Source organism: Arvicola amphibius, chromosome 12 (assembly GCF_903992535.2).
Source record: "Arvicola amphibius chromosome 12, mArvAmp1.2, whole genome shotgun sequence".
NCBI classification, from domain to species: domain Eukaryota; kingdom Metazoa; phylum Chordata; class Mammalia; order Rodentia; family Cricetidae; genus Arvicola; species Arvicola amphibius.
In genome coordinates, this window is record NC_052058.2 from 110,458,782 (window position 1) to 110,470,094 (window position 11,313).

Sequence of the window (11,313 nt, forward strand, 5' to 3'; positions counted from 1 at the left end):
CAAGAAGGTTGATAGCTTGGTTTTCTAGTTCTTCCCCTCTCCCCTCACACTGTTTCCCTCATCCTCGCCCCTTGTCTTCCTCCCCTTTTTGTGTCCCTCTATTTCCCCTCATTTTCTTTTCTTATCCTTCCTGATCCCCTTTCTTTCCACCTCCTCTCTTTTCTTCTTTCCTTCCCTCCCCTTTTTTCATCTTACATATGCAAGTGTTCTGCCACTGAGCTACCCTTCAAGTTAATTTTATAGTTCTTCACAAAGACATTGAATAGTTTTGCATTGTTATGTCTTAGGCATTAGAAATAAGAATTGGTTGTTTATCCATTTTTACCTATTTACTTTTTTTTCTTTTAGACGGTAACCAGTTTTGCAATGGACTCTCTTATTGCAGCAAATAGCAAATTTTGCTTCGATTTTTTTCAAAAGATAAGCAAAGATGATATTCATAAAAACATCTTTGTCTGTCCTCTGAGTCTCTCAGCTGCCTTTGGCATGGTGCTCCTGGGAGCTAGAGGTGACAGTGCACACCAAATTGATGAGGTATGTATCCAGAAGGATGCTGAGTAGGAATCTGACTCTCACGTGAGTTGGAGTTGCTCTCTGCTTTCAGCATTTGGGCTTGGAAGCCTCTTAGTTTCATTTCTATTCATCTTTCACATGGGACTTCTCTATCCTCCCTGCCTGATAGTTTTTCCCACTCATCTTTATCTCCTTACCTCTGTCTTCATGCTTGTTATGCTTTCTCTCTGCAGTTATTGCTACCAATACTGTTGGTAGCTTTTAATGTGAGTATGTTTCATCTCTTTTTCCTCCATTAACTGGATTTGTATCTTAAGCAATAGCTTAAGATCCTTCTGGACTTTCTAATTTCATTTGTCAGAAAATTCCATTGGCTTTTCTTTTGAGAACCTCCCAAATTCAGACATTCTGAACTCCCTGAGCTCGGAACTCTATTATCTCTTCTGGCTTGCTTTTGTGAAGGCATCCTACACCGCTCCCATTAGCAGTATGTTTCTAATACTTGGTTCCCTTGTGAAAGGAAAATGAGTCTTATGTTTGGGTCTTTGTGTTCCTTTGCCCTTCTTTTCTATTGCTGTGACCACAGCAATGTGTAAAAGAAACCATTTGGTTGAGCCTATGGTTTCAGAGGGTTAGAGTCCATGATGGCCAGCAAAGGCACGATGGCAGGAACAGCTGAGGGTACATGTCAAGAACAGGACTAGGAGGCAGAGAGAACACGCTAGGAATGGTGCATGTCTTGAGATCTCAAAGCCCACAACTGGTGATGTGCCTCCTCCAAAAAGGTCGCACATTCTCATGCTTTCAAAACAGTTCCACTAATGAGAGATCAGGTATTCAAATGTATGAGCCTATGGGGGCCATTTTTGTTCAAACTACCACACTCAACACTTTGGTTTACTTTCCCCTTCATCATTGTTTACTACCTTTGAAAGGCTCACTCTAATCTTCCAACCTAATGCTCCATGCAAGTTCCCACACCCATAAATGAGCCTGGCACACTTACCCACAGTACTTCTTATCACAGTATGCACAGTAACCAATTGCTGTGCATATTGTTCTCATACCTTCTGCAATACCGCATGATCTCCAAGAGATTTTGTCCTGCTGTGTACAGCAGCATCAGCCCAGAGTAGCCCCCAACAGATACCTGTGAGTGCACATGACAGAAGTGCTCCCCATCCCTTTCACTCAGCTCTAACACACCACACAAAGGCTGGGTGTTGCATACGGAGGAGCTGGATTTACAGATTAAGGCACACTTGTTTGGGGGTCACTATGCTCTTACATTTACTTTAACTTGCTTTGTCATTATTTCCTGTTCCATAAGCAACACTTAGTGGGAGAATGGGGCTTGCATCTTCCAAGACCACCTGGTGTTCTTTCTACATGCAGCTCCCATAATGTGGATCTGAGCAGTGCAGGGTGTGCCTGTCCTTGCCCACATCCTCCGATGTGCTGAGCAGCTTGCCCCATGTTACACTCATTCTCCTGACTGATGTGAAACTCTGGGTCAGTGTTGTCCAATGCAAATACAGCTAAATCCACTAAACACTTTTAGTAGTCACATACCAATTTTCAAAAGTCAAGGCTAAGTTTAATAATAATTCAACATTTCCATAATACATAATCAATATATAATCAATAGGTATTTTAATAAGATATTTTACATTATTTTTTATCCTACCTTTAAGACCTTATGTATATTTTACATTTGCATCCAATTAAGACTATGCATGGAAGTGTTAGTAATGGCACATAGCTCATCAATTTCTTCTGTTCCTTGATTTGACTATATTAATTCTAGTTTTTCTCTTTCCTTTCTTTGCTTGTGTTTTGGAAAAGGTGTCATATAACCAACCTGTGTTGGCATCAGACTTTCTATGAAGCAGAGAATAATCTGGAACTCCTAATCTTCTTGCTTCTACTGGGGTTAAAGGAGTGTAGGGCTCTGTGTGCTAGGCAAGCGCTCTATTGACTGAGTTTGAGGAGGAGGGCACTACCAGCCACACCCACTTCTGGGAACTACCGCAGATTATTTTGTTGACTTCCTATTCTTTACCTTATCTGAAAGGCCCTATGTCATTATCTCACAGGTGTTGCACTTCAATGAATTTTCCGCGGATGGAAGCCAGAAATCCAATGATCCCTGTTCAAAAAGCAGAGGAGAAGCATTGTCTGACAGCTCTCTGGAAGGGCAGAAACAAGCACCGGCGTCTCAGGAGCGGCAGGCTAGTCTCTGAGTACTCTGCTCTTCGCTATCTGCTGACTGCGCCTGTGCTCTGACTGAGCTTGGGGCAGGCTTCACAGTCAGCTGGAAGAATACCTTTTCTATGTCCTCAGTTGTCCCCCTGTCCTCTCTGCCTCCCCAAACCTGATAACACAGGACAATGATGTCTGCCTGGCCAGCTATGCTTTGCTCCTGTGAAGATACCGTTTCTTTAGTGGTGCTCAACTTCCTGGATTTAAGAAAGCATATGTTTCTTCTTTTAGGATAAATCCACAAATGAAAAAGAACTGCTTGGCTGCTACTTTGGTAATCTTCTCTCCAGATTAGATAGAGGCAAAACGTATTACACTCTGAGTATGGCTAACAGACTCTATGGAGAACAGGGATTCCCAATCTGCCAGGTGAGTTACAGGGATGGAGGTGTCCACAGAGCATGCTCCGTAAGTAAGTGAGTAGGTGGATAGCTCACCTTCTCCATAGTCCATGGGGCTATGGACTACAACCTGCTTCCCGAGGTCCCAGACTTCTGTCTCCTCCCACCCAGCTTTCATTTTGGGATTAGGAGTCCACTTATAACTGACACAGCATGAACAGGAGGGTCACATGATTCACAGCCCATTGGCACATACATGACTTTGAAAGATGCTCAGTTGACTGTCTTCCCCAGTCAAGGTGCATGGTGGTCACATTTTGTGGCTTTTCTACCTGTTGGCTGCCCTGAAGGCACTGGTCTAGGAACCTTTATTGTGCCTCAATTAGATAGTTCCCATGGGGACTGCGCTTTGCAGAAGGTGCATGGTGCCAAGAAAGGTGACCCCATTGGGTGCTCAAAGCCACAGGCCTTTTTTTTCTGTGGGTAGGAAGTTTTCACATGGAGCAGATTAGGCTTCAGTTAGGATCCAGTGTCAAGAAAGTGAGCCACATTGCCAATAAGTGTGATGTATGTGAATAGAGGCAGATGTGGCACAGCTGGTGTGAACTGGATTAGTCAAGGGTGCTAAGGTCCTACTTTACATTACAATAAATTATTTTAGCTGGCTGGTATCTTACATCAGCTTACAAAACCATAGAATTTTGAGAATTAAATCGACACATGCAATTCATTTATTAAAAAGTGTACAAATTAGTGTTTTTGGTAATATATTATTTATTTAAAATTATACTTAAATGCAAACTAATAAAATACCCATCTAAGCCATTTTAAAGTTTGATTATAAGTGGAATTAATTATATCTACAACTATTATGCTTTTCTTGAAACTTTGCCATCTCCCAAAAAGAAAGCCTGTGAACATTAAGGTGGCCACTCCCTTGATGTTAGGTGACCAGGAGTTTCTTTTTTGGGGTCTTCTTATTCCCATCTCATCCTAATTACCAGCACCTCCACTTGATTTTGTCATGCTCTTTCCTATATATTTCAATTGAACAGGAATACTTGGATCGTGTACTTAGATTCTACCACACGACAGTTGAATGTGTAGATTTCCGGGGGGATACTGAGAGGTCGAGAAAAGAGATCAACTTCTGGGTTGAAAGTCAATGCCAAGGTAAGAAAGGACTTGCAGTGAAGATCACATTCCTTTCCCTCTCGAAGAAAAGCAGTGGGCCCACTGTGCAGGTTGCTCATCTCCTGCGGCTGGTGTTTTCATGTGTGGTGTGTATTCACAGCTCATTGCTGGACAGCATCAGATGAGACTGGGCACATCCAGGGTGGTAGCTACTTACATGTCTATCATTTGTTTCTGCTTTTTGTTCCTTCTAGGATCTCTGATTTTTTTTTAAAATAGTAACATTTTATTCTCAATAAACTAAATCCTTAGGATGATGATTCATCTAAATCATGGTAGTATGAGTTTAGCATTTTTATCATCAAAGTATCAATCAAAACATTATTGTTCAAAATAGATAAGTTTAAATCATTAATGTTTCATAAAATTATGTAGAAACAAACGAAATTCTTACTGAAAAATGAGAACAGTTTTGAGGATAGAATCTATTATAAGAATTGAATGAGAAGAAATTTAGAGATCAAAGTACTTTTAAATAGCAAACTAAGTACGACATTCACTGATAACCCAGGCATGTATACATCTATAATACCTACAGGGAATGAAAAGTTTGAGAGGGTAAATATTAAAAAGAAAGATACAGAAGGGAAAATAGAAACATTAAGTCTGAGAGTGAACAAGTTGGGATCTCTGATTACTAAAGACTTTTGAAATTACTCTTATTTATTTATTGTGCATGTGTGTGTGTGTGTGTGTGTGTGTGTCTGTGTGTGTGTGTTCATGTGGGCATGAGCTCGACACGCACATGTCAGAGGACAACTTGCAGGAGCCAGTTCTCTCTTCCCATGTGGATTCTATGATTTAACTCAGTTTGTCAGGCTTATCAGCAAGTGGCTTCCCCCTCTGAGCCACCTTGCAAGCCCATGACTTTTCAGGCATGTTTCAGCTCCCAGGGCTTTTTATCATGGTTTTCCTGTGAATGGTCTTCTGGAGACACACCAATGTTTGCAGCACCAAGTGCATCTTTGTACATAGCACCGGAGCTCATATTTTCTACAAATTATCCATTTAAAATTGTAGTTCACCCATCATATTTGAATTTTCGAGGACTCTACTTTTACTTACAATATCTATCATGTAACAAGATGATATAAAACTTTAAAAATTTTTGGTTGAGAAATTATAATGTTGAACACTATAGTAGCACTCATAATGCATTACATATACTTAAAATTAATATAGAAATAGGTTAGCTTAATAAGAATCTACCTATGCATATATACTTTCAGCATCATTTTACATGATAAATTAAGAATGAAGGGAAACTAGGGAGTTTAAGTCAGGTAAGTGACTTACATTTCCATAATGGCATTTGTATGAGTGTATGCATGTTTGCATGTGTATATATGGTTGCAGTTTGCTAGGACTTCCTCCCCCCGACCTTGCCAGCCCCTCTCCTCTCCTGGAACAGCCAGTCCTCCTACTTCTGTACCCTGTCATCTATATGACTTTAGATTCTCTGTAGGAGAGAAGGCTGGCAGCGTTTTATATTCCTTCCCCATCACCCATTCGTTTCCTATCACTGTAGAGCCCCTTCTGCCCTCATGTGCCCACCTTTCATACTCAAACCCAGCAGGAGAGGAGTCCTGGGCTATTTGTCTTTCTGAGCCTGGATCATTTTGCCTAACTTAATGACACACACTTCCATCCACTTTCCTGAAAATAACATAATTCCATTCTTTATGGTCAAATAAAACTGTCATTTATGCGTGCAGGTTTTACTTATTCATTCTAATAAGAAATAAGTTAAAAAAGAGTTGGGCCTCTTCATTTTTCAGTTGATTATGACTCAGTCAATAAGGAAAAAGTCTAAACTGTTCCAAGTGGTTTACCCACTTTTGTTAGTTCACTTTCACTTGTCCCATCAGCCTCTCGACTGTCTACACAATTGCTATGGTAGACTCTGACCAATTCAACCCTCCAGTCAGGGGGAAGTGACATGTGGTCTTCATTAAGAATAAAAGCAGGGTTTCAGCCTGAATCTCTAGATAGTGAAGAACCCCTTTTTACCTGTGCAAGCACACTTTACGAACATTGGTTCTTTATGTCAGGCCTGAATGTTAGAAGAGGGTAGCTGGTGATTGCGAGTGGTGTTGGAGACATTCTTGCTCAGTAAACTTTGGCGAGCGAGAAGGAAAGGCGAAACAGACATTGACTTGGGGCTCTTGCACACTTGAGTGACTGTCAGCAGGGAACCTCCATGGTTAGGTTATTGGTTGTCTTTGGTACTTGGTTCAATACTTTCTAGTTTTCCTTTCATTTGGATGCTTATACTCATTGCTTGCTGTGCTTTTAACATGGAGTTAAGGTCAGCTTACTAATAGTGTTTTTGTAGGGGAAACCTTTAAATCCCACAAATATTTCTGTGTGCCACAAAATTCCTGCTCTTTCAAGGTTCCATTTAGTTATCAAGAGAGTAGTAGTTTGGTAAAGAAATCCTGACTGAACCCTAATATATATTTTGTCTTTAGCAAGTTAGCTTTCCTAATGTATTTTAAGTATAGTTGATATTGACATAATATATTATAGAATCTGTATACAGCCTTTCTCAATGTAAATTAACATCCCTCATTAAGACCTTAGTCTGCGTTAAAGTGGCTGGTGATGTAAGGTAGAAAAGGACGTGTCTTGAAATGGACTAGTGTTTGATGACAGCAAGGACCACCTCTTGCCAATTTTAGGGATGCTTCCCATTTTCCTTAATATTATTTTAGAATGGAGGGTGCCTGATGAGAGCTAGTCTGAGGTATGGAAGGCCCCAGGATCAATGATAACTTATCTTGTTCGTTTTTGCCTTTTGGGCATCTCCTTTTATTACTTATATAAAATTATTCCATTGAGAATGGAAAGCTATTGGTACTTCTGGGAGGCTTAGTCATTATGTTGGGTTTAGAAAGTACCTCTACAAATGAATTTTTGTGTTTATGAAACTGAATGAACTCTTCATTTAAACTGAGAGTATAGAAACTTCTACAGAGTAAGCTATATACTATAGCCTAGTCTCTCTCTCTCTCTCTCTCTCTCTCTCTCTCTCTCTCTCTCTCTCTCTCTCTCATATTTATTTATATGTCTAGCTAGCTGACTACCTGCCTATCATCCATCTATCTGTTTATATGTGAGAGCATATGTTGAACTTCAATTAGTGCTAGAGAAAGGAAGTTCATACTGTAGTTATTCTATCCAATAAATTATAAAATTCAAGTGATTAGATATATAATATGAAACATAAATCATAAATGTCTGGTGACAATTTATAAACAAAGTGACAAAAATAATCAGAAAAGATGCTCTTGTTCCCAGTGCTCTGAATTGGGTCTTCCTCTAGGGGAGTGAGCCTTCTCCCCAACAAACCCTACTCTATTTCAAGCACCCATAACCTTCTAGGTTTCTTCTAGGTTTCTGGGTAAATTCTTGAGTGAAACACTCTCCAATGTCTCCATGAATATCTTTCATGCAACACATGCTCAGGCTATTCTCTGGCACCTTTCTTCTAGGTAAAATCAAGGAGCTGTTCAGCAAGGAGTCTATTGATAACTCGACTGTGCTGGTCCTAGTGAATGCGGTTTACTTCAAGGCCAAGTGGGAGAAAGAATTTGACTGTGAAAACACAGTCGATGCACCTTTCTCTTTAAGTGAGGTACTCACTGTATTAGGTTGTGGTTTCTAGGTAGCCCACTCCTAGTTTCTGCTAACGGTGATCAGTAGTGTCCAGACTCAAACCTGATGCCTAGATCTGTTGTGGTTTACAACTATAATAAACCATTTTGTGTTTACAAAAGGCAGTGCCCAAAGTTCCCTGCACATTTTAAATATAGCTATTCTACAACACATAATTTCAGGGCTTAATGCATATAAAAAGTTTGTGTAGATGGGCACATGTCCAAAAGCCCAGCATTTATGAGCCAGAGGCAGTAGGATCCCCACAAGTTCAAGTCTAGCTTTTTCTATACAAGGAATACCACAAATTTAGGTCTACATATTAAGACCTTGCCATAAAAAATAAAACAAAACAAATGTTTACACATAAGAGATGGGTCTATTCATTTTGAATCTGCTTCTTATCTCAGATAGTTAACACATGAAACAACTCAACTTACTTCTAAATTTTCTGTCCCTGACCCTGACTATCTCCCCCTATGTCTATCCTATATCCCCTAGTCAGAGATTGTAAACATTGAGTTTTTATGGGGGAAAGTGGTCTGGGTGTTGTAGGCAGTCCAGGAAATAGAGCAGATCAGCCAAGTAGTTCCTGAATATTATCAGGATGTACATTGAAGACTTTGTTTTTTCTGGACTTGCTTGGGCTGAATTAGAGTGTGGAAGATATTTGGTTTGAAAATCTAGTAGTAAGTAGTCTCATGAGCTAAGGAACTGATGAAGGACATGGGAGGGTAAAGAGTTGGCAAATCCAAGGCTGCTTCATTGATTTGTAGGCAGAGGGTTGTCATAGGTTGGGTCACTGGTTTGACTCTGGACTTCTGGAGTAGGTTCTTCCATTCTTGAACCTTCCTCATTCTCAGAGATGTTGAGGTTATGGGTGGAGCTCTCCATGACCTTTTGTGACTACCCCCATGTCATGCAGAATGAGAAAAAGATGGTAAAGATGATGAATCAGAAGGGGAAGTTCAGAATTGGCTTCATTGAGGAGCTTCAGGCACAGATCCTAGAGATGAAGTACACCATGGGGAAGCTCAGCATGTTGGTCCTGCTTCCATCTTGCTCAGAAGACAATGTGAAGAGTCTGCAAGAGGTACAACTTCCTTGCTATGCCTGTACAGATTGCAGATCACAGAGGAGTAGCATTAGTATCCATCATCCAGGAAGGATGCTATCTCAACTAGTAGAGTCATTGGAGACATGTGGAATCTGAATGAGATTGGATATCCATTTTTTATTTGTTTCAACCCAATGAACAAATGCCAGGAATGTCAGAACAAGAATCTGGATGCCAAGTAGTTTGAGAATTTTCACAGATGGAACAGTTCCTCCTCTTAAAGTAGCTTGCCCTTTGGTCTCTGCCATATCTGCCTTTTTAGCTGCAAGTGTTTTTGGAAACATACCATTTGGTAGAAGTAGAAATACTGATACTAACAGAAAGGAATCAATGAATGCTGTGGAGGTCCAGATATCTCTGTTTTTGGAAGAGGAGTAAAGAGAAGATAGGGAGATAGATAAACAGAAATAGAAATATATCAACAGGGTAGTTATAGTAACTGCCATTGTTCACAATAAAAGACACACCAGCATTATTTTACTGTATGCTAAGTGCATTACACACATTACTTTGGTCCTCAGAAGAGCCTTATTGTGTTATCTCTGCTTTATGGGAAAGGAAATTTTACTTCACAGTTGCCGGGCTGGCCTGAGCTTACCCAACTGAATTTTTCTGGTCTTTGAGCATGGACCTGACAAATACCAAAATACAGTGGTATGTTGATTGGCCTGAAATTTCAAGGGGGAAAGTTAAACAAAGTCTAGAGAGGTAAGATTGAAGTAAACCTATTTTGAAGTTTAGAGAAAGTCTTTGGAGTCTATATAACTATTAAACAGTTTAACTCGGGAACTTTGAAGTAACTGAGATACTTTTGCCGCTTGTAATCTGATCTTAAATATCATTTTCTTATAGCTTGAAAACAAAATAAGCCATGAAAGAATCATTTCCTGGAGTAGATCAGAAAATATGCCAGAAGAATCAGTAGCCATTTCTTTCCCCCAGTTCATCATGGAAGATAGCTACGATCTCAACTCTATTCTACAAGACATGGGCATTAAGGACATCTTCGATGAAACAAAGGCTGACCTGAGTGGAATCTCTAAGAGTCCCAATCTGTATTTGTCCAAAATTATCCACAAGAGCTTTGTGGAGGTGGATGAGATGGGCACAGAGGCAGCTGCAGCCAGTGGGGCTGTCACTGCTGAGAAGGCCATTCCATCCTGGGTGGAGTTTAATGCCAATCACCCTTTTCTCTTTTTCATTCGACACAATCCAACCCACACAATTCTTTTCTGTGGCAGGGTCTACTCTCCTTGAATGCCCTGTGGCAATAAACAGTTTTCCCCCTTTTAAACATGGGCACTTGTATTTTTGCTGACTGCCAGAAGCTGATTGCTTTCTGCTGCAGTTGCATGCCCAGACCCTCAAGCCATCCCTAAGTTTTGGTGATAACCTCTGCCACCAGAAGCCAACTCTCCCCTGTCTGTGAATGAAGCAGCCTTGTTGTCTCCCTAATCTTTACTACCCTAAACTTTTAAGCATATAAATTCACCTTCTATGATTTGGAGGTCAACACAATACAGACTGTTATTGCTTTTATTTAAGTTACCTCCTTCCTTATGAAGAAATATTCTGTTTGCTATTAAACCATTCTGAGAGACTGAAAACTCAGAATGTGATTCAATGCATTTGGGAAACTTGGTTCTGCTTCTAGGGCAGCAATAATCATGGGTACCTTCTAGGCAAGACTCTCGACCCCTTTTTATGTGTGCTGTTCTGCATAGAGATGTCTTGTGATATCTTTTTGGTCCAGAGAAGATACAAGCTAGAGACTTATTTAAGTGATGGATCAAGGATGTGTTCATGTTCTAGCCAATACTCATTTGACCAGGAAAGTAACATTTCTTTTATGAATTTGTCCCTGACCCAGGAAAGTGGCAAGTCTGTTCTAAAGGTTTGGTTTCAATTTTCTATAAGGGCTTCTTTTTTTTTTTAAAAAAATTATTTATTTATTTTTTTTCTCATTTTTTTAATTAAAGATTTCCATCTCCTCCCCTCCTCCTCTCCCTTCCCTCCCATCCCTTCCACCCATACCCCCACTCCCTTCCTCTCAAGGCCAAAGAGCCATCTGGGTTCCCTTCATTATGTTAAGTCCAAGGTCCTCCCAACTCCCCCTGAGTCCAGGAAGGTGAGCAACCAAACTGACAAGGCTCACAGTGAGCCCGTCCATGCTGTAGAGTCCAAGCCCATCGCCGTTGTCCTTGGTTTCTCAGTCCTTCTCCACTGTCA

At 40.4% G+C, this 11,313-nt stretch overlaps 1 protein-coding gene across 2 annotated transcripts; it reads left to right on the top strand.

Annotated features, from left to right (window-relative positions):
- The first annotated feature begins 366 nt into the window (after positions 1–366).
- Positions 367–10,341, top strand: Serpinb12 (serpin family B member 12). Of its 2 annotated transcripts, none has more exons than XM_038350201.1 (7): positions 367–534; positions 2,610–2,744; positions 3,007–3,144; positions 4,172–4,289; positions 7,805–7,947; positions 8,893–9,060; positions 9,937–10,341. In XM_038350201.1, the coding sequence occupies exons 1-7, from the start codon at positions 367–369 to the stop codon at positions 10,339–10,341; spliced, it is 1,275 nt and encodes a 424-aa protein (XP_038206129.1). The 2 variants fall into 2 exon arrangements, with proteins under 2 accessions (XP_038206129.1, XP_038206130.1); XM_038350202.1 differs by having other exon boundaries at positions 2,610–2,684.
- Positions 10,342–11,313: the final 972 nt, after the last annotated feature.

Bases quoted from the DNA above. Each gene is read 5' to 3' on its own strand.
- Serpinb12 (XM_038350201.1), top strand. From the start codon at position 367: ATGGACTCTCTTATTGCAGCAAATAGCAAATTTTGCTTCGATTTTTTT. The intron at 2,745-3,006 runs GCTAGTCTCTGA...TTCTTCTTTTAG, and splicing joins CGGCGTCTCAGGAGCGGCAG to GATAAATCCACAAATGAAAA. The intron at 7,948-8,892 runs GTACTCACTGTA...CATGTCATGCAG, and splicing joins CACCTTTCTCTTTAAGTGAG to AATGAGAAAAAGATGGTAAA.